Source organism: Parasteatoda tepidariorum, chromosome 1 (genome assembly GCF_043381705.1).
Source record: "Parasteatoda tepidariorum isolate YZ-2023 chromosome 1, CAS_Ptep_4.0, whole genome shotgun sequence".
Classification (NCBI taxonomy): domain Eukaryota; kingdom Metazoa; phylum Arthropoda; class Arachnida; order Araneae; family Theridiidae; genus Parasteatoda; species Parasteatoda tepidariorum.
In genome coordinates this window covers 86,595,045-86,619,973 of record NC_092204.1, presented here as the reverse complement: position 1 = coordinate 86,619,973, position 24,929 = coordinate 86,595,045, and the positions used below count along the sequence as shown (strand labels likewise).

Below are 24,929 nucleotides of genomic sequence, written 5' to 3'. Positions count from 1 at the left end.
TCAAGTAGCTTACAGACGTCAGGGATTGTTCTATGAGGATTATGGGTCCTAATGTGCCCCATGAAAACATTGTTCCTGGACGAGAAACCATGAAAACCTGGGTGAGCCCATTGTTATAGATGGAGGGTGGTCATAATGTAATGGCTCTTCGGTGTGTAAATGAGAGATACAAAAAATAAATACAAATTACAATGGAAAAAGTTGATCAGATAGAGTCCACATCTTTATTAAACAAGATTTTAAGAGATTTGATCAATTAAAACAAAAAGAGCTTGTACTTGAAATCACTTAAATTAATTATCGTTTCTTTAAGGATTTATTTTACATAAAAATAAATGGAATGGATCTCTTTTTTATTTTAAATATACCATTGAACTAAAAATTGAGTTTTAACCCATCAAATGTAAGGAAAGTGATCATCTGCCCAGCCCAGGGCTCTAAGAGGCTTCACGTTGGTGATATTCAAAAAAAAAATTATAATTTAAAAATTAAAATTTTTTTAAAATTGCACAGTACTGATAATTTGTAAACCTTTTAGCTTTATCATAACGATGAAATGGGAAAGAAGACAACAGTATCCTCACGTTTAAAACAAAAACTTTTTAATAAAAATTTGAAATAGAAGTTGATTATAAATAAGAAAAATTTAAATGATGATCTTACTTCTTCCACTACTTTAATTCAATTTGTTAACTGTGAAATCAAAATAGACAATTAAAAAAATCCATCCATTATTTACAATGAGAATATTAAAATCGCTCTTAAGACGTAACTTTATAAAATTATCCTTCTCCTCGTTAGCCATATTTCGCGCTTTTCCTTAAGGGGTAGAGCTTTCTATTAATTGAGCTGCTACTTTTAGTGAGACATATCTGCTGTAAATTGTATCTAATTTAGAAAGGCTCGTCCGGGACTTTTCTCGGAAATGGTTATGATAAGAGTTCAACAAAAAAAAGAAAAGGAAAAAAAAAAAAAACATTTCTGGTTTAGTTGTTTATATTTGGGTTTAACATCGAAAGGACAAAATCTGAGTTATGTGAATTTTTTTTAAATACAAATTTCCTAAATTCAGTTTCTGTCTAAAAAAAAGTCACAAATGATACGTGATGAGTAAAAATTGACATACATGTGTGTTTAGGAGACTAACAAACAACAAAATCGAATAGAATATTTGAGATTAACTTTAACAGAAAAACCGAAATTTTATTTGTAAAAGGTTTTATTGTGCATCAATGACAAAGCATGAAGGGAAAGAAAAACAAATGTAAAGCTGATGCGAAGTTTATGGTTAACTACTTCGTTTTAGAAATCAATTTAATTCTAAAAGTCATGTCAGATGAAATTCAAACTAAAATGGTAAATGGCTTTAAAATATTTTGTGATAGTCACGATTGCGTGATGCGTCTGTACTTCGAAAATATTAAAGGAGGGAAGGAGAGAGTTTGCCACCAGATTTTTGTTTTTTCAAGGATCACAAAGACATAAAACTGCGGCACATCGTTTATTGGCAATGTACCCTTAAATTGTATTTATAGTCTGCTATTGCTTGGATAAAACTAAAACTGCCTGCAGTTTCGCTCTGATAAGATTCATATCAAGGGTGAGCTTTTGATTCTGGACATATCTTAAAATAAGTGTTTAAGAAAATGAATATAACTCGAAATGCGCGTTTAAGAAAAGCTTCAAATGAATATTTGACGAAAATGGACACAACTCAAAAAGCGTATTTAAGAAATACATAGCTATTCAAAAAATGGAGGTAGCATTTGATTCCTTTTTTTAAATTTCTCTTTCGAGTATTGCTATTTTTTTTAAAGAATTAACCAATGAATCCAAATAAAATTGTTGTTTTATGTCCTTCAATTTCATAAATTACATTCGTCGAATTTTCTTTTTGCTCTGTCATTTTTTGAAAAGACAGAGCTCTGTTTAAAAAGTTGTCGCTGGTTCTTATAGATTTATAACATTGGTAGTAAATTTGCGTTGTAGGAAATTTGATTTTTAAATACCACTTATTTTATCATTAAGCGATCTAGAAGATCGTTCGAAAAGTTACATCTATAATATAATCAGCCAGCTCCGAAATGATTTTGCTTAGAGTTTAAAAAATTAAGCAAAATTCCTGGTGCATTTGGAAATGAGCATTTTGTGCTACTTTCATTTTCTTAAAAACGCATTTTGAGCTATGTTCGCTGTCTTAAATACACATGTTGAGCTGCTCCCGAGAATTGCCTATTTTGAGTATCGAGAATTGACGAGCGACAACGAGTAGAGACCTAACATTTAATATAATTTAACTAAACTATGAAAGGTATTAAGGGATAAAAACTGGGGTATTAAACATGGATAAGGAGAAAATAGAGGGCAAATTTATCTGAAAAGAATTCGTCATCAGATTCGGGGTTGACGAACGATCACGAACAAAGGGGCTAAACCCCCTCTTTCCAATATAATAAATTTAAAATCTTAAAATCATTTGGAGAAATTTTCACACATCCATAGCTAAGCAACCATACATGCGCATGGTTATCTGCATTTTCTTATATAACTTCGTGACTGACAATGTTAACAAATGCTACAAAATTTCATTATATAAAGGAAAATAAAAGAAAATATTTTATTCTTCACAAGAGGTTAAGCCTTTTTAAAACATATATTTATAAAGTGTCTTTCTTTTAATTATTAGAAAAGTGTAAAAAGGGAAAAGTAGAAAATTGGGTGATGCAACATGTAATTAATTATATATTAAGTTATTTTAACGATGTAATTTAATTTAATCTTAATTTTCAATTTCAGAAGAATCGAATTTCTTTCAGTTTCATGTGAAATTTTAAGTTATGTACATAAATAAGTGGAGAAAATGTAATTTTCTTTTTTAACATTTTCTTTTGTAAGTTAATCATGTTACTTGCATTTAAATTAGACACTATATTTTTCTCATAAATTTAAATTTTTATAAGTTAATAAACAAATTTAGAATTTCAGAATCTGAACACAATCGTGCTCACAAGCGCTTTCTATGGTAACATTTGAAAGATTCTTGAAACGTATTTGTGACATGTAAATGGTATTTTTCGATAAGAACTAATAGAAACTAATAGTAAATAATCCAAAAGAAACTAATAGTAAATAATCCAAACTTTAGATTACACAATATATGTTTCATCATAAACATTAATTTATTTATTAATTAATTAATAATTTTTTATTAATTTATAGGGCAAACTGAAGGATAAATTAAAGTGTTAAAATGAAAAGAGCATTTTTTTTTAAATATAATTTACAATTTGATAATTTTTAAGAAAACATTGTTTTGTCGTCAAAAATTATTTCTATTTTATATTATAATAATCTAAATTATCGATATTTTACTTGATGTGAAACGCAATGATAATTTCCATACTTTTTAAATTTTGTGACTGTTTCATTATCGACGGTTAATTTACTCATAAATCACGAGCACTGTTTCATGAAGAAAATAATAATTTAATTTCAAGTGACATTCGTTGCAAGTTATGATTCAATGGATTATTGTGAAATGGTGACGAACCATAAATTTGTGTGATCAGTTTTGAAATTTGTTAAATGGAATCATGATAATTGAGAATTTGGGGGGAGGTTCAGAATAATACTTGAAATTCAGAGGGTTTTATTTACAAATTGCTTGTGAGAGACAACGGAATTTTTCTTAAAAATTTGCAAATTTTATAGGCAATTTAAAAAGAGAAATTTTTTTTTCTAATAATAAGTGAGGGTTATGATTACATACTATATTTACCCCACCAGAACGTTACATTTGTGCCCTGATGAAATTAGTAACTATATTTTATACTAACTATATATACTAACGAAACAGCTGTATTTTTCTCATTGTTCATTTCTTATTGCTTCTTATTGTAACATTTACTTATTGTTCAGAAACAAATCTTCATAGTTCAAATTTTATTTTAAAACCTTAACTACGTAATGTTATTTAATGATATCTGTAAACATTTCCAACATTTATCATTTATGTTAATAACTAAAAGTTTTTGAATTATAAATAATTATATAAATCTAGAAACTTTTTATGATGAAATCGGTTTTCAAAAATCTATAATAAAAAAATTCTTTTCATTATTTAAAAGAATTTAATTATTTCTGTATCTATGTCGTGTTATTTTTAAATTTATGTTGGCCTTTTTTAAAAACATTTTCTAAAAATATTTTTTCATGTTTTTTTATACTTATAGTTTAGAAAATAAGCCTAGCTTTCTCTCTTTCTCAAACTTAAGTATTGTTATTTTCCAGTTTTAATTTTTTTGAAATTATTGTTTTTTTTTTCCTGTTTGTTTTTACTTCCGTGTTTTTACTTTAAAAAACGAAACTCTTTCTTTCTCCATTTCTTACTTAGCAAATATTGTTTCCTAATTTTTTTAATTATTATTTTTTTATATTTCTTATGCTTGTACTTTTGAAAACTTTCTTCCATTTTTTCTTTAACTTAACTTAATCTTATTTAGTTTCATTTTTGAAAAGATTTTTTTTCTATGTTTTTATACTATGTTATAGAAAATGAGCCTCTTTCTCTCTCTCTCATTTTTTCTAACTTTGCTAATATTATTCTCTGGCTTTTATTTATTTATTTAGTCCTTAATTTATTTATTTGAAAGAAAAAAAACTTTTTTCATATCTTCTATACTTTACTTTCGGAAACCTTCTTTCTCTCTCCCTTTTTAACTAAGTAAATATAATTTTCTAGTTTTTATTTTTTGTAATAGCGGTACATTGAAAAGGCCGATGTTTATGGGGGCTTATAATTATTTATTTATTTTAACGTATTTTATTTATTTTTAGCCATTTTTTTTTTAAAAAAAAACTTAAACATAAAAACTATCATAAAAGAAATTCGAAAGTTGTTATCTTCCATTTAAAAATGTCAACCTTGTATATTTTTACTTTCGACAAAAATAAAGAAATTGTCTTTCTTAAAGGCTGATGATCTATACCTTCTTTAATTTTCTTGAAAGTTAAATGAATTATGGTTTTCTCTTTCGTTTGATATAATTCGTAAACTTTAGAAACACTTTTGCAAAAATTATCTGGTTTTTCCCGAATCATAATTTATTTTACATGCTTGATCCGAGAGCTGTTAAAACGAATTAAAGATGACTTACCTTGAAACAAAATCAAAACAATACCGCAAAGAACTTCCCACGCCAACACTACACCCATCTTCAAATTACTCAATAAAGCACTAACAGGTTGTGATGGTTCGGAGAAAGTTTCTGAAGTATGAAAGTGAAAACGATTGATCAGATACCGGACGGAAAAAAAAAACATGGACTGACCTCATTAAAAAAAAAAGTCTAGTAATACAACTTTCTGCCAAAAACGAGCACTGAAGTAGAACTAATATTTGTCTTCCTTGATTTCGATACACATTTCACTAATGAACACTCTCAAATAATTTTAATTTGTCTTCACGTGTTCTACAGATCAAACACAACGCTTAGCTGGAACAGATGAAAGCAATTTCGTATCATAAGCAAACAGCAAACGACTTTTTTTTTTCAAGCTATTTTTTTTCCAGCAAACGATTACATGATTTCTATAGAAACGAATAAAAAATGTGAAATTTATTTATATTTGTTTACTTATTTTTATTGTTCGAAAAGTATTTTCAATTAGCTTTAAATTTTAAGCAATAGATTGAAAAACGGAAACAAAGGAACAATGTCTTTGCCAAGTGTGCACTAAATAAGACAGTTATGTCAGTAGTGTTCCGAGCACTTTACAGTAGTAAGGATTTTCAAGGGCAAAAAAGAACAATAAAAACACATTTGCCAGACGTTGTTCCTTTCTTCAAAATGACAAAAGAAAGAAATTTTTATTTTATCCTTTAATTCGTGAAACATATTAGAAAAATTTCTATTCATGTGATTTTATAATAGTTCGGAGTATAACTCCAGGCCGACTGAAAATGAAAGTTCAATGTTACTGGAAAACAAAACAAATATTACAACAAAGCTCTTAAATACCTTTAACTTCTTAGCTTATTTTTATGTCTTACGTATGCGTAATAAAATGTCCGTTTCAGAAATATGATTTTTGTAATATACTTCATATAAACATATGTTCAGGAATTGAAAATTGAACGAAACTACTTCATTAGAATGAATAAATTTTGGTTATTTCTTATTTTAAAAGCTTTCATCTCTCGCCATTTTGGAATGTAGAAAAATATTTCATTTTTATTTTCTTCGTGATTTTATTATTCTTAACAAAATTTTGTTTATAAAGAGTATTAAATTACATCTAAAAAACTGGAATACAAAGATGCAGATCCGTAACTAAGAAAGAGAAGCACAAATAAGATTTTCAAATAAAATGTAATTGGTCTCGCCTTAACGAACACGCTTAAATCTTGCTCAAGCTTCTTTATCAGTGAATCAATCATTCACCGAATCAATGAATAAACTAAACAATAAATAAACTAATGAAGGAAACAAAAGTGAAATGTTTAATAAATCATTAAATCAAGAAGTAGACAAATAAATTGATGATATTGGGAATAATTAGCTGATTAATGGAATTCAAAATTATTTTATAGACTCTTAATCGCTGATCTCGTTGATTATTATATATAGTATTAAATTTGATTATTTTCAATATTATTAGTTGACAACTTTGCTATACAGAAAATGATCGTAACTGTTTTCTAACTCCTTCTATAATTTGGAAAAAGACCCATTGGCAAAATGGATCTTGGTTTCGATTTGATGACGTGATCACACTTTTCAACTACATACAATAATCAAGAGTAGTAGTAAACAGTGCGCATGCGTTGCCATTGCATGCGTTGCTATGGCGACCGCTGCTGTTTGATAATGTTTTTAGAATTCTTTTTTTCACTCTTAATTTTGTTATGCATTAAGTTAGTGAGTTTATTTTTGAGATATGGGAGCAGAGAGATCTCATAAATTCTTGAGTTGTGAACAAAAGAGAATTCCATCATTTGAACGATTTCGTTTTTATTTCACATATTTACACGTTAATTTTTATAAGTAATTCATAATAATTAAACTATACTAGTTTATATGTTATACTAATTAATGTACCTATTTATAGTAAATTTCAATAAACATATCTAGTTAATATATCAAATAAATAAAGAAATCTAGACTAAATAGTCATCAATTAAAAATGTATGATGCCGCCAAACCCATTTAGGAGGGATGCTGGCAAAGTGGGAGGGCTCCTCTAGCCGAATGGAAATTACCAGCCAGCTTCACCTCATTTGTTTGAAAGATATACCTCTTGATAGCTTTTAGTTCGCCTAGAGACTTTTCTCAAAAATTTAAGGTTATTAAACTTTTTATCAATTTTAAGTAAGCAATTTAGTATTGTATATTGTAATTTAGTATTGTCTGTTTTTAGATTCTCTTTTTTTAAATTTATATATATTTCTGTTTTAACTGACGAAAACCGATGTGAATTTTCTTTTAACGCAAATTGCTCATATAGAAAGACATTTTTCAAAACGTCAAAATTAAAATCATGAATTTATTTTTTTGGAAAGATACGGGCGCGTTTAGTAAATATGTATTATCAGTTTATTTACATAAATGAATTATCAGTTATTTGTAAAAACTAAAAAGGTGATTAAAGGCATATTTAACATTGCTCACACACTTGTGTTTTTATATAATATTTAAGTGTACTATTTATTTAATAACTGAACTTAAGAACGCTTATTGCTGAACAAATTACTTCATATTAGTAGTCTGTAAGCTGTATAAAATGTGAGAGCTAATTTTAACAACTTATTCAGATAAAGTGTAAATGACATCCCATAACTTTTAAGTATTGATTTTCTTCTCCTAAAATAAGTATAAATTTTAAATCATTTAATAAACTCGTGAAAAAAAGACAAAACAAGTTTGAAAGATTCTATTAATAGCAGATATAATACATCATATTCATTTCCATCCGTAAGAAAGAATACCATGTATTTAAGGATGAAGCCTTTTTTACATGTTACTGGGGAGGAAACTAATTCATATATGGTTGACTAATTAGTAATGTGTGTACAGTAAGCAGTTTTTATCTAATGAATCGGATTATTACTTTCTAAGACTACTCTATTTTAATGCTAATTAATTTTATTTCATAACCGGCATTGAACATCAGACCAAATTCTGAGTTTGCAATTATCAATGTTCAGCTCTGTGGCCTTGTAACGATGAATCCAACCCAGAAGGCAAGGGAACTCCTGGATCAAGCATAGGGACAAGCTAGCCTTCGTGGTGAACTTTTTGATGGAACTGACCCGCATTTGCGTTAAATGGAGAGGAAAACAGCGAAAACTTCCCGAGGTTGGTCTAACAACAAGGGAACTGTTACTCATGATCCGTCTACCACTGGGAGTATATTACATCATTACTGTGGTCGGTGCGAGCCGGGTGCGGAATTCGTATCCCTAAGCCATTGCTGGGATAAGGACCTGGGTCACAGCATTGAAAGGCGAGCGCTGTATCCCCTGATCTAGCACGGATAATTCAAATTAATTTGCGCAGATGATAATTTAAATTTCAAAATCAGATTTGAAAACGTACTTTCTCTGAATAAACGACTCTCAAAATAATACCACAATCTGAAAAATATAGTCCCAATAATTTAGGCAAGAAAGAGGTCGAATGTTTGGAACGCTTAAAGCTCAACAAACACTGCAGAAATTAGTACGGTGAAAAGGGAAATCTTCCGCAGTCATAAAATTTAAATAATTCATATTTCCAAGCATTTTATTCGTGTCTGAATAATTTGAATAGTAAAAATGAATAAATAAAAAATAAACAAATGAAATCATTCCGTAAGAGAAATCAAAACCGTCCTTGCGGTTTCCTTTGAAGAAAAACTATTCAGTTTTTATCGGAAAAGGAATACAAATAATTGTAAAACATTGAGAGATTGTTATAGAAAATAATGGAAAATACGTTATTGATAAAATGAAAAAACTTTTCTTTTATAAAAATTGGTTGTTATTTTGTTGGGTTTCAAATCGTCTGGAAAAAAAACTCCAAGTTTTGTCTGACAAAACCTCATGCATTAGGAGTGCTAGAAAGTATATTTATAAAACAATTTAAGTAAGGATCATTTGAAGAATATTTTGTATATTTCAACAAAAAAATAAAAATTCACACAGGCATTATAGTTTAAATATTATTGCTTTTTATTCCAATTATTATTATAAACTCTGGAAAAACTCTTAGAAATGTAAAAAAGAATTGAAAATCGAGATGCACCGAGTACCCTGAAATTACCCTTTACTCGGCTAGATATTCATTACACGGTTATTAACCAGACCCACGAAAAAAAAAATTACTTTCCGGTACATGGTATCCAGTTTTTAGTCTCAAGACCCTGTACCGGCTACCCGAACCCGACAAATTTTCCTGGGTTGCAGTGCCGGGTAACATTCATATGTATTCGATATAACCTTATTCATAATTATCGTAACCTTAAAATCAGTAATATACGTAGTTTCTTAAATTCATAAGTTTCTCCAGTCTCTTAATAATCAAAGTTAAAATAACTAAATAACTCGTACGACACATTGAAATTTTGTGCAAAATTTTAATTCAGAGAAAATTATATGCTAAAGAGAAGTGTTCGCTTCTCTTGGCATATAATTTTCTGTCTTCTATAATTTGATTGTCTTTCAATTTCTTTTGAAAGACAATCAAATTTAGATATATAATGGTGAAAACTATTTTAACAGAATTAATATGATATTTAAATAATTATATTTTTCAAAGTTAATAAAATTATAATGTATAAAATTCAAAGACAATGTAGAAATGTGTGATACAAGTGAATTACTTTCATAATAAATTAGCAAATAAAAGTACATGTTGAAATCAAAATTTATGTGTAGACAAAAATTGATAAACGATTTTTTAAAAAAAAATTTTATTTAAGAAAATATCTTATTTTTTATAATTTAACGACAAACTCACTTGGAAACATTTTGGTTTACGCTAAATTTTGAAAAGGAGCACTTATAAAAATAGCCATCGGGAATTTTAAATAAAATCTTTATCAGAAAGCATTTTTTTAATTCGTTATAACTTAATAAATTCAATTCCAACCACTCTGGCAAAAGTTCTCTTACAGTCGGGTTTTTAAGGTTTTTTACCTTGCTTAACTCAAATACGCGTTATTTTCATCCAGAATTTGATCCTTTACTGCTACTTAGTTTAGGAATTAATTTATGCATTGAGGATTCAAAATTATTATGTCGAATACGGAGATTGAATCGTAAAATTAAGTACAGAAAAAGCTTTATATTAATCTCATTAACTTAACATTGGTAAAAAAAAAAAGAAATTTTTTACTGAATTTCGAAAAGCTTAAAAGATTATTCTGCGGTAAATCTTATAGCACATAAATTGTGTTTTCAGTAATCGCATTGTGAAAAATTAAAAATAAAAATATTTCCAAAATATTTTATAAATATCTACTTAATAAAACCTACACTAATAAATACAATGAAAAATTTAAATTAGTCAAATGAGCAAATGAAAAGAGTTAATTGATTTTAAAGTCTATTAGCAAATGTTTCCACTTCATAGCAAAGTTTTACATTAATCATTCTACATCCAAACATTCGATCGAAATTTCTCTCAGACACTTTTTTTCAAAATTATTTTTACAAAATCTAAAAATAAAAACACGAGATTTCATTTATATAGGGGCACAATAATTTTCGTAAGGATATATCTTGTAAAATATTTGTTTCACGGAAAATAATACGATTTTTATGTATAAAATTTTATATCGTTATGCTCATATTTACACCTCGAATAAATTTTAAAATACCGGATCGGGTAACCAATAAAATTTTCGCCTGGTAAAAGATTCATTTTTCACCAGGGGAAAATTTTTTTTTGACATCCCTCATTAAAAGTTTAAGTTTTAAAACAGAAAAAGTGTTATTAACTAATATTGGATTTAATAGTTTGATTTAATAGTATCAAAGATTTAAAATAAGTGGATATTTTTTCTTCCTTTTTTAAATTTCAAGCATATTTACAATACATTAGTATTAATATCTGCATAGAAATCAATAGCGTTGCAGTAATATTATTAAATTAATTCGTCGTTTTTTTCATTGGTTTAAGTTTTCATTTTTTTTTTATACATTTTTATTTTATGGTTTCTTTTAAGCAATGCAATTGGAGATAAACTAGATTTTTTTCTTCTTATCAAATCCCCCTTTTCTCCCTCAACTGAACTGTTTAGTTGTGTTGTAACAAGTTAGGAAACATCATTTTTCACCTTTCATTTAGAATCGTGGTGTAGACAAAAAAAAAATTTATTCCTTTTTTTCAAAGAAATACTTGAGAGTCAATAGAAGTACATTCTGAACAAATTCACTCTATTTAGCTGTTGTAAAATGCAAATTTTTATTGAATTATCACTCAATAAATTTACTAATATCAGACGATTAAGTTGCGATTCAATTCTTATTTTATAAATTCATTAAAAACAAATTATTTGACTTGAAAATAAATTTAAATAATTTTCAGAAGATGCAAATTAATATAACTTTTTAGGTTCTAGAATTTGAAAAATATATTTTTAAGCCGATTTTGGAAATTATTGTGGGTTATGATTGTTTTAAGGTAGTATTCTCTGCAAAAAACATTTTAATTCTAAAATAAGTTGAAATTTTACTTATTTATTTAGCTGGTCTTGTAATTTTCTGTTTGATTATGAAAGGAAAGAACAAATTGCCTTATTTGGAACTAAAGACGCCAAAAACTCCTATGGATGGACTCCATTAAAGCGGATTTTAAAACAATCAAGGTATTGAAATGGCAAGACCTGGCAACAAGGAAAATGACACCGAGAAATGCTTCAAACAAGTCCAAGGCTCACCTCGTGCTGCCGTGCCAACAACGATGCTGATAAAATGCCTAAACACCGTAGTTTCTTAAAATTGATGGGGGAAGAACATTATCAATCCAGAACTAAAACGGCGTCCAGGTAATTTCTTTTTCCGATTTTAAAATAGTCAAGTCATACATAACTAGATTTGACTGTAACTTTAAAGTGTTTTTTGTTTGAGAAAATCAACAGCTTATTTTACGGAATTTAAAGATGTATTGTCGCGTTATGGTGTCCTAAAATATTCCCTTCTTGGAGAATTTCTGGAAGGCATTTTTTAGAGAACCAATTATGTGTGACTGTCTTTTCTCCTTCCTTCAGCTTGATACCTTTGATCAGTCCTGTGCCTCTAAAGAAAACTGTATGCATTATTTTTTTAATGATATGTTGTCTTTTCACCATTGTGTGTTTAATATCATTATTAAATACCTATACCTCACTTTTTTGGCTTGTTGGAACGTCAGAAAATATTTTGTGCGCTACACCAATAGTTACCAAGTTCGAAATAATACGGAGAGGAATATCTTTAAGTAATTTAGGTTTTTTTTTTTAGTTTTTTCTGACATGCACCTGTTTTTGGAGCTCAACCATAAGCTATTTTTTTCATTTGCGATTTTTCATCCATTATTTAACGTTTTACGGCGGATTCAATGTTAAATGCTTTCTGTATCATTTGGTAGGTACAGCGATTATTATCATCGATTAAAATTTTTCGTATGACAGTCAGATTATTTGGAATTACATCTGTAAGTTTTTTTTTCTGATATATTCTTCATCCTGAAGAGAATTGTGACCTCTGTAAAATTCTGTAACCCATCTGAAAACAGTAGAATTAAATTGCTTTCATTTCCAGATGCTAATTGTAGACTATCTTTCTTCCGGATGTAACCCTGCTTCAATATAATAGAAAATCATGACATAATATTCTTGCGTCAAATCCATTCTTTCATCTGTCTGAAAATTATTTTGTAATTGTTCAATATTAAATGATCAGCCAGGATAAAATAGTTCATATTTAGAAATTTAACAGCTATTTTTTTTCTTTCACTCTTTATATGTGAAAAAACGTGTATCTCAAATATGCGAAAAAATGTGTATCTATGTGTATCTCACAAATTTCAGAGACTCTCGTATCTGTGAAAAAGCGTAAGTATTAAAAGACTCAACACAGGTTAAAAACAACCGGCCCAGTTCTGTTACGATTAAATAACTATTCCTTTTTAAGTATTTAAGAAGTATTTTATATAAATACTAATTTTAAACTTAAAATAGATAGTTCATCTCTATATTTTTTTTAATTGAATTTTTTAAATCCTATTTTAAATGTAAAGAATATATTTAACGTCTATATTGATTTTGAAATATCATATTTTTAAAATAAATATTTCAATATACTCTCTCCTCAAATCGAATCCTCCCTCAACTATTTTAAATAAATATATCAATCTCTACTCCTAAAATTATACACAAAAGCGGATATCAGCTGGAGAGCTTTCATCACCGGAGATAATGAAAGATGCCTTTGTAGGAAAAAAATGCAATAAATTTTGTAAAAGCCAACTAAGGTACTTAAATATTTAAAAGAAAAAAAAGTTTTACTTTTTTGCAGCGCAACTTTCGAAAGAACTGTTTCCGATATATTTCCCGTACCTAGTCTCATAACAATTAAATTAATTGTCGAAATTTTGCAACACTTTCATTGAATCATCCTGACCTACATTTTGTTAGTCGAACACTTAACATAGCGAAAGTTAAGGAAATACATACCCGACCCCATGTGTGCACAATAAATTTACTCTTTTCGAACAGAAATTTGCAAGTCACGCCGCCAAAGAGAAGAAATGAAACGGAACAGAAAAAGACGTGCTACATTCGCATGTTTTCTCTCAACTAAGTGAAAACTCCAAAGTAAAATTCTGTTTTTTTATTTATTTAATTATTTATTCACTTTTTATTTTAATGAAATTGAATGCATGCACAGTTTAGAACATTTTCCTAAAAGTTGGACAGTTTAAAACAGTGATTTAAAACAGGGATTTGCAAAATGTGAACCGCAACAAACTGGTGTACCGTGTTAAAAAAAATAAAAAGAGCTTGTGATTGAAATAAAGTATTCCGTTCTAAGTTAGATGAGTTAGTAAGAACAAGTTTTGTTCAGAAATCAATGTCGATGAAAAGCGTGAGTTGTTGTATAAAACATTATTCTTTGCTTCAAATTAATGTGCCGTAAGCAGCATGTTGGGTGCCGTAAGCAGCATTCACACGACACATTTAGGGTGTTTTATAATGACCGCTCTCAATACATATTTTTAGAATCTTTGTCAAAAATAAACTAAAAAAATATGCACATTAAAAAATTATTTAAGAGAGAGAAATAAACACATATGTTATCAAAATATGATTCATCAATAAGAAAAGCACTATTAAATAAAACCAGTTTGTCGATTAAGACTTATGTATGTTTTTTATACAGCAATAATTTGCGATTTGAGAAAAATCTGGTAATCAAAAAATAAGGCAGATCAAGACATTATTTTGGATACTAATTTTCCTGTAGATTTAATCTGTGAGTTGGGAAAAATTGCATAGCAGATATTTAAAAAAAATTTTTTTTTGAATTTCTCTATCTTAAACTGTACACTATTTGCAGCTTCTCCCTTTTAACGCTTAATATTAGCATCTTAGGACACGCAGACACTTTAAAAAATACATCATAATAGGCTCGCCTAAATTATATTTTTCCGATAAAAGTTTAGCAAAGTTATTTTTTAAAATTATTATTGTTTAAATTTTATCAATGATTTCATTTACCTAGCATTATGTTAATAATGGAATCTTTTTTTTAATTTTCAAGGCTGATTTTAAAGAAATTTGATGCTAAATCCATGAAGAAGACTATTATTATTATTTTCTTTTTCGTTCGCATGATTATTCGCTCTAAAATCGTTTCGCATTCTCCATATATTTTAACGAATACAATCGCAAAAATACTTTTTTTCAGAAAATTTCAGAGAATTATATTTGTTTATTTATTATGATATTTTACTTTGCGTTATATTTAATTTTGATATAGTATGATTAGTTATTACACAACTGTTTTGTATTCTTTTAATATTTAAACTAAACTTTTTTCTTGAAATCTTAAAAAATTTTTATTTGTTTATTTATTTTGATGTTTTACACTGAGACACAAGATGTTAAGAAGTTTTTTTAATTTCAAATAAGACAAAAAGTTTCTAGGCAAAAACTACTAAAATTAATTATCTAGTTGATTTTACAAAATCTTGTATACATATAACTAACATTATACATTAATTGGCTAATAAAGCCCTTATTTCGCCACTAGCAAAATTAAATAGATGAGAAAAATAATCCTTATCTTTGCAAAATGGTTTTAAATTGTTTGTTTAAATTTATTTATTTAAATTTCATCACCTTTCAGATAAAGATAGATTTGTAAGAATAGACGGCAAGGGGAAAAAAACCTGTAAATCTAAACAAACACAATCTCAAAATTAAAAATAAAAGGAATTGAAAAAATATTTTCATTTCCTCCTAATAATTGCGAATTACCCTATTTTCTTCTTTTTTCTTTCAAATTGAAAGCAGCAACTTTCTTAAATATCACCAGGAAACAGTGAAAGTCAATCCTTTTTCGGAAGTACTTAATCTTTGACTTGGTGTCGAAACAGTTGAGTGGATATGGTGATGTAGAGTTGAGTTGAGTGGAAATGGTCCCTTTCCATATCACTCCGTCTGTCAAGCATGGAAACGGAGACCCATAGAAAATAGACATATGTAGCACGTATTTTTCCTCTGATCTGAATACAGCTACGATGACGGAAGGGACAGATGTTTAACTTGGTCTTGTTGACAAAGGGTGTTTCTACAAGTTGTCAGAACATTTACAAGAGGCAAAAATAATTCGAAAGAAAATCGTCTGCTGAAAATCAACTTTTGATGTTTTAATAAAAGAAGCGTAGGAATTAATTTAACCCGTGAATCGAGTAATCTTTAATTAACATTTCCAGGATGGACTATAACTGGAAGAAATGGTTTTAATGAGCAGTCCACTTTCACTTTTTTGATGGATTTGATGTATTATTGACATATGTCGGCCATTGTGGTTATTTTAGATGAATTATTTTATTCAGGCGTGTTTTTGAATTTACTAGATTTCTTAATTGAATGGAAGTTCTAAGTGTAGGGAATTGCTTTTAATTTGAACTTTTTTCCGAGAATAAAACTGAAAGAATCTAGCTAACGTTATTCAGCATCGATATATTATTATGTTCTGAATACATGAAGATAATAATATTCTAAAATTATCTCAACTTGACGTTTTCATTAAAAAAAAATAATTAAAAAAAAAAGAATTGGCATATTATGTGCACGTGTTTGTATTTATTAATCAAATTATACGGAAACAGGATAAAAACCTTTTTTGTTTTTGTAATTTAAGATTTTGTGTGTTGAGCACTAAATTTTAAGAGTAAAATTTAGAAATGCAATTGTATAGTTAAGTAAGAACAGAAAATATAATTTGTTTTCATAGCGTCTTATTTAACAAGATAGGAGGTTTTACACTTATTTATTCCTACTTTAAGTATTTTTTTTAATTCAAAAGTTTTTTACTTTTTCTAAACAATGTTGCTTTTTACGTAATTTTCCATGACAAAATTTACATAGATTATTTAAATTAATTAATTCTTAATGTAGTCATTTTTGCATAAAATAACATTTCCAAAGGCTATATATATGATAGAGGATATTAAACAACTGATGCACATAGATGCTATATCGTAAATAAAATACATAGATGTATGCAAATCTGCTTAAAAACTCTCCAAATTAAAACCCTGAGATTAAACTGAAAACCAGGAAGAGTAAACATTATTAAAATTCAATAAAAATATCACAATGTCGCTAGGGAAAAAAATTACTTCTTTTAATTTTTTTTCAAAAAAGAAATAAATTAGTAACTAAATAATTGAGATTGATTCATCTCATTTATGAGTTGATAATTTTATTAAGGTTTCATAAAGGTTATGTTTAAAAATTTTCAAATTAAATATAGCAAACGATTCAATCATGAATGAATCTGAATACGATACAGAAAGATTTCATTTTGAAACGAAATAATAATAGTATTTTTGAATGACACTATGTTTGAATCTAAAAATATGAAGATATTATTTTCGTTTAAAGAAAAATAATTTCATTGCATTAATTATTATCGACCTTGCGAACGTAAACTATGGGTAAAGAGTAAGAATATGGTAAGGTAAGGCAAAGTAAGAATTTGTATAAATGTAACCATGAATAATGACTGGCAAAATAATACTTAATTTTCAAAATGTACTCGAAATAAAATTTTAACAAATGAAAATATCATATCTTTAATATGAAATTGCGCACAATATTCTAAAACGTTTCAGAACAGTTTTTTTTAAATTTGTTGATACAAATACTGATATCAAAGTAGAACAAACTCGCGGCTATAACAAATCTTTTAATTTTTTTTATTTTGTTATTTGCTCAACTTTAAAAAGTTGAATAAATTGGAAGTATTATAAATTTTAATCATCACTAACAATACAAGTAATAAAAAAAAAATTAAAATTAAACAATTCTCTTCGCATTTATTTTTTTTTTACTATATTTTTTTTAATTATAGATGGCTTCCTATACATGTACTCTCTCTAATTACTTATAACAAATTAGTCTAATAAAACACACGTTTTTCATAATTACTTCCTTTTATTCGTGGGATGACCCCAGAGCAATATATTTGCGTCAGAACAATGTTCGAATATTTCATCTATGCTCCGATGATTAATTCCTTTGTACCAACAACAACTAATCGGTTGCTATTGATTAATTTGTTCTATTGGAGGTGGTCCAAAAACACTGATTGGTTTACGTGGTTCCTTATAACAACAACTTCATTCTTTTGAGTTTATGTGTGCGGTAAATTCCACAGAAGCACTTCCCCCTTCAGTGTCACAGGCATGGATTCATGACCCACGATAAGGAAACTATGTAATTACATGGTGAATTAGTTGCATAAGCAAATTTCGAATATCCAATCAATAATTCTTACATTCCCATTCAATCATCTAGGTGACTGTTTCTTAATTACATTTTGATACCGAGTAACATTAAAATGTAACGGATATGGGTAGATTGGAAAATTGTTTCAATCTTAAATGTTTTAGATTGTTGTTTTACTCTACAGAGTGGTATATAATTTTGGATATCATATTAAAATAATTGATTTATGCACCACAGTTTGTATTTATAGCTTAAAAGAATGAAATATGAATAGCAAGTAGGAAACTCTTTAATGAAAAAAAAATGAATGATTATTATCTATATGTTATGCTGTTATAATTCAATTATGAGGGCTGAAAAATATTTTAAATCCTGCTGGCTGCAAATACTACTCAACATAATAAATTTTTTTACAGCCATCAGATTTTGTAAGACTTTTTTGAAAAAACTTATAAAAAATTACACAAACAATACGTTACTATTAAATATTTGCTAAGAAAAGTCGAACACAAGTTATTTAGATTTAAAAAAATATTATCTTTCATGTATTCGCATATAATTTAGTATTCTTAGTATACCCATTAACTTCTTTTAAGTGAAAAATTGAGCAAATTGAAAAGTTTGATTTTATAATTTGACATTTTTTTTCATTGGTAATTAATAAAAAGTTTTTCAAGCATTTTATAATATGTAAATATGTATTTTAAATGAGGCTCATAGCATTTAATTAATATCATAATATTTAATTAACACATTAATGTGGAATATTTGAATGGACGAAATGAGCGTCTGTTATTTTTCCCGAGGTCTATTTCGCTGATGTTCTAAAATTGTTTTTCTTTTTCTTTTTTCAAATCCACTATTAAACATTTTCTAAATGAATATGTCTTATTTTGACTTATTGTGAAGTTCAGTCTTTACTTAAGATGTATAACAGTTAATTTAACTGGATTCGGAAAAATCAGGTAGATCCTGAATCTGGATTAAAAGACTTCAGACAGCCACCTTCAATGAAGTGTACTATTTTAGAATAAAATACATGATTCAAAAATAACAGTTAACAGTACATCAAGCTATTTTTCAGCTATACGCATTACGCTTTTAACACATTTTGTGATATTTTTTCACATCATCTTCAATTATCAAAACTTTGACGAAAATACAGCCCGATTCATAAATCTTCACAGATCGCAATGTGGTGAAGTTTAAAAACTCTTACTTCCGTATACATTACCCAAATACTAAGTAGTGATGGTACCCATATTGTTATTTACAATTATAAACGATTTTCCTAATTGTAGGAAATTCAAAAGGTATAATAACGATAGAGAAAGAAAATTTCCAAAGTTATTGCCAAGCAGCTAATAATAAAATATAAAATTTTGCCATATATTTACATATGCATTACCAAAAGTTAATTAAGATCTGCTTTCTGTTTTTTACATCGGACATTCTATTGCTGTACTGACAAAACACCATTTTGTTATGTCTGCCATACATACGCAGCAGGCTACCTTATGGTTATTCATTCTTCCTCACTTTCAGCAATATCTTTAACACGTTAGTTAGTTTTTTGACTTTTACTGACAGACAGTTCAGTCGGAGATATGTGGGATTTTTTTTTTTTTTTTTTAATGGGTCGGAANTGGGATTTTTTTTTTTTTTTTAAGTGGGTCGGAACAATATTAAAAGAAAAGAAGGTTCTACGCTCTAAGCAGAAACCACTTTTTTTTTAATAGAATAAAAAAAAAGAAAAAATTATGTGCTATACTAAAGTTCGGTATTTCTAGATTAAGGATTCAAACATTTAAGGTAATGCTTCAAGAAGTTTCAAAATTCGGTTATATTTTTGATTCTAAAACAATAGTAGTTCTAAAAAGTTCAAACAGAAATTTCTTTACACATTTCTCTTACGCCGTTACAGAAGGAAACGTAAAGCCATTATTGCACTATCTTGCGACCAATCACAAAATTTATATGCTCGGGTTTTTATGGCGGATATTCTGTAATTGCGAGAAACCGAGGAAGAAAATAAAACTTTAGTGATCTTTTTATTTTAAGGAAAGAAAGTGAAACTAACATGTAAACAAGAGATATAAATTTTTAAACAATAAGAACTATAATTCTCTACTCGGTAATCACCAGTTCCTCCTAATTTATGATATTTCTTATAAAATTTTCTGATATTGTTTGTTCAGTTCTGACTTTTAAGGGTTTTTTTCTTCTATTGGCTGGCACTGCACTTTTTAAGTTATGTAATGAATTGTTATTTTCCCCATTTGGCTGCAGCCAATTTTAGTGTTTTACGAAGAACAAAACGCTTCAACATTTTTATGAATTATCTTATTAATAAATATTTCATGCTAGAGTACCTTTTAAAAAGTTTCTTCTTGGTAGTGAACCAGATGGTATGGTTTGAAACCGAATAAAATCGCGTAGTTAACTTATGGGGCTAGTTAGAAAGAGCAAATTAAGTACAGTCGCATTCGTTTATTAACGGTCAAACTAGCAGCAATATTTACTCGTTACGGGTTTGTGAGAAAAAAATCATGTAAGGGTGATTCTTTTTAAACATGACAATTCGGACCAAAAAATTTCTTCAAATTTAAAGTCTTCAAAATAATATAAAAATTGTTTTGTGCACTTCTTTAGTTACACTTAATTAATATCTTACAGACAGCAGTGTAGTTTATTGACATTTGCTCCAGAAAAAAATAAAATAAAATAGAAATTTACCAAATCTTGAATACCAGAAAAATGACCTGTTAGCTTAGAAGTTTAAAAAACAGTCATTTTAAGTTAATAGTAAGTAACTCAATCTAAGCCTTTATGTTATATGGACCATAAATTGCTTAAATTAATTCTTTTTATCCACTGTAGAAGGAATTAAAAAAAATTTTGTTGCTGATATGTACAGAATAAAATTACGTATAATAATCAATCATTAAATAAATAAATAACTTTGATTACATCCAAACATATTACAATCATACATAAACTTGATATTAGGTTAATATTTGCTTTCCCTCCTTACAGTATTAGCAGTTAAAAAAAATTCTGGTAACACTTCAATGTCCTGGCATTCATAAACCAGGAAAATGACAGCAAGGATAATGACAAATTCGCCATTTTTTAGCATATAACTTTACTTTAATTTAATATTTTGGCCTAAAGACGTCATTATTCTGCAGAAAAAAACAGGATTTCTTAAAATAACTCAGATAAATCTATGTAGTTTATGTTATTAATGATTTCAAGAAGCCAGGAAAATGACAACACAAAAACCTACTCACCTTGAAAAAATTTTTAAAATAGATTTTGAACCAGTAAATTGGTTCTTTATTCATGCAACAAGACATGTTTATATAGAAGGGTATCTAATCAATCTATTAACATAAGATATTGATTGCTGGCTCTACCTATTATGGTTATAAACCACTAAATAAAAATAGTCAAGAAAATGACAGATTTTCTTGGGACAAAAAAATTATTGGCAGAAAAAATTATTTTAAACGAAGTTTTTGTAAATAATTTCCTCTGCGTATATTCTAGAAATGCTTACACCGGTTGAGAAAAAAAAATTAGATATTGAAAAATGAATGGGAAGTTTTGAAGCTTGTTATTATTGGAAACAATGTTTGGGACATGCCAGAAACATGAAATTTTGAAGTTCAATTAAATTTTTTAACTATACAAAACAGTCAATGCTAGTGCAAAAATCATTTCAAAATACTAACAGTAATGCAATTTATAATTTTTTTTTAAAAAAAAGTTCTTTTAGTATTTTAGAATTAGATCTTGGATCAAGGGACAGTTAATTGTCATATTTTGTGAGAAACACCCATAAATTAATGCATGCTTACTAAATTATAAATATATTTTACTAGATTTTTTTATTTTATTTCTGAACAGTACAAAAGAAGCTCGTTATTTTGCTTTGAACTGTCTTATTATCTCTTTGTTGTTTTATTTTTTCCTTGTATAAAATTCATTTCCCCCAAAAACATTATCATTTGCCCCCTTACTTAAAAAAAGTTTCTATTTTATTTTATAGCTGGTGTTTAACAGTTGACCCAATTCCGAAATACGACTATCAATGTTCAGCTTCATAGCCTTGTAATTTTGAAACCAGTCCAAAAGACGAGGGAACTCCTGGATCAAGCATTGGGGCAAACTAGCCTTCGTGGAGAACTTTTTAAAAAGGAATTAACCCACATTTGCGTTACTGGAGAGGTTGACCACAAAAATCTCACGCGGTTAGTCCGACGACAAGGTGATTCTATCCCAGGCTCCGTCTATAACTGGGGATATTTTACGTCAGCACTGTTGTCGCAGCAGTATGCTTTTGGCACTGTTGCTAGGAGTAGAATTCTTATCAACCAGTCATAGCTGGGATTCGAACCTGGGGCACCTAATGGGGAGATGAAAGAACCACTGTGATTCTTAAAAATATTTTTTTTATTACCGTCGTTGAACAGCCGACCCAATTTTGGGTTTACGACTATTAATAATAACTTGCTTAACCCCACCCCACCCCCGTAAGGGGGCATCCGGGGACATTTTACGACTATTAATGTTCAACTCCGTAGCCTTGTAATTTTGAACCCAATCCAGAAAACAAGGGAACTCCTGGATCGAGTAATGAGAGAAATTTGCCTTCGTGGAGGACTTTTTGATGGAGCCATCCCGCATTTGCGTTACATGGAGAGGAAGACAACGAGAACCTCCTACCGTTAGCCTGACGGTAAGGGGACTCTAAGCCATGATCTGTTTACGACTGAGGATATTTCAGGTCAGCACTGTGGTCGGTGCTAGCCGGATTCGGAATTCGTATCGACTGGGATTCGAACCCGGTTCGCCTCATTGGAAGGCGAACGCTCTATCTCCTGAGCCATCGCGGCTCTCTTAAAAGGTTTGAAGTTTTTCTGCTCTCTCAAAAGCCATTGAGTACATTGTGGTTCATCTTGAAATTCTTCCCATCCTTTATAATCATCATCACTTTTATTTATTTATTTCATATGCTTCAGCTTGAATTTCAGCTGCAATACCTTTAAGAGTAGACAACACGGAAGTGATAACATTGGCGTTAACAGATGCATAACTTTCAAAACACCAAACAACTCTTCTTCCTCGGTGATTTCCTCCTCTTGAGAAATGTTTCTCCAAAACAGGGGTTCGATTGTTAAAAGCGAGTTATTTTCCGACGGATTCAATATTGTAATCAATACTAAGTATTTCTTCTTTTTTCTCTCGTTAAATTCGGATTATATCAGCAATTTGACTGTATGAATCTATAATAAATAGTAGGGAACCGATTATCCGGAATGATCGGGACCATCGCTATTCCGGATAACTGATTTTTCCGGTTTTCTGAATCGCTACAAAAAGCCGTTTTTTTTATTGTTAAACCCAACTAAAAAAAAAAAAAAGTATTTGGAAATAATCTTAAAAAGAAGAAAAAACGAAGAAGTAATACACTAATGATTATTTATAAAATGATGGTAAGGTAAACATCTTTCAAAAAAGAAAGAAGAATCCTGAAATCTTATGAGGAAAAAAAAAAATTTTTTTTTAAATGGTGGGAAAATTTATCGAACTTCGTTCCGGTTTTTTGGTTTTCCGGTTTTCTGATTTCCGGATAACGGGTTCTATACTGCACAATCGTTTGAGACCGATAAATTTAAAATGAAAGGAATATATTTACAAAAATATTATTTCTTCCCCATTAGAAAAAAGAGCTAAATTGCTTTACTTTATTTCAATTTCCTTTGCCGGAAAAAAAATTATTTCAAAATTTTTTAAAAACATTTTATTTACCCATTTTTAACAATTACTTTAGTGAGATGTTTTTCTTCTGCGTAAGTGATTAAATTTATTACATACTATCCTTTCAGTTTAGTAATACGTACAGTAGAAAAATTTCACCTTTAAATTACAACCAATTACCCGTAAATAGAGTTCCAGTCACTGACCATATGCCCGTAAAGTTGTAATGACCTTTAAATTACAGATCTACCGTAAATTTTTTCTCGCAAAATATCGAACCACAGACCGTTTAATTAATAAGTTAATAACAGGCCTTCACGTTTTTTAATATTTAGGCGATTTGTTTTTCATATCAAGTCGATCCGCAGAACGAGGTGAAGTAGTGTAATGATGCCATTTGTCAAGGACAAAAAAAGTTGCGTGTGAGTTGTACTTGGCCGCCAATGTGGAAAGAGTGTGAGAGAGAACTCTTTTGTGGGGGGGGGGGCGATAGCACCCAGGACCCTTGTATCTGTATTCTGTAACCTAAACAAGCGGCTAGAGGGAGGACTATTATGTTGAAAACTTTGCCTGAATGGAAAAGTAAATTGAGAGAGGGAGAAAAATAACCCTGAGGATGGAGATAAATACTTTTGACTCCCGTTGCCAAAATTTATTCCCCATCCTTAGTACACGTGAAGCCACATGGCATAAACATGTACATACGATTCAGAAACAAAGCTCAACGTTATGGATCATAATTCAAATTTTATTTTTAATCTTTTATTATGTGATTTAATCACATTAATGAGCTAATTAGTGATTCTGAGAACACAAAACGAAATAAGGAGAAAAATAACAGCATTTTTTAAATATTTTTAAGTTAAAAAAAATATTTAAAAAAAAATAATTTAAAAATAAATAACATAAAATAAATAATATAAAAATAAATAATATGAAAAATAAACAATATAGAAGTAAACAATAAATTATTTGAATAGCTGATTTTAAGTATTTTCACTGTAATCAGAATCTAAGATGTCACACTTTTTTTTGACCCATTGCACACTCCCTTATCACAAATTTATCACGAGCTTGTAGAAAAGCTTTTATCACGAACTTGTAGGAAACTTAACAATTAAACTTAACTAGTATTTCTGGGTTCTCCTCTAATATTAGTGAATAGAATTACATACCTA

General features: G+C 28.6%; 1 protein-coding gene across 3 annotated transcripts in view; it reads right to left on the bottom strand.

Moving 5' to 3' along the window:
- The window catches only part of LOC122268305 (phospholipase A2 'basic'-like), a 37,085-nt gene extending 21,320 nt beyond the window's left edge, over positions 1–15,765 (bottom strand). Inside the window, exon 1 of one of the 3 annotated variants that reach the window (XM_071183414.1) lies at positions 15,505–15,765. Coding sequence is in view for 2 of the 3 variants with exons in the window: in XM_071183411.1 (XP_071039512.1) it covers positions 5,157–5,214 (58 nt within the window). In the remaining variant the exon portion in view is untranslated. Of the gene's footprint in view, positions 1–5,156; positions 5,268–13,698; positions 13,724–15,504 lie in introns of those variants that run through there. The other 2 variants (XM_071183413.1, XM_071183411.1) reach the window with 2 other exon arrangements.
- Between the last annotated feature and the right edge of the window lie 9,164 nt (positions 15,766–24,929).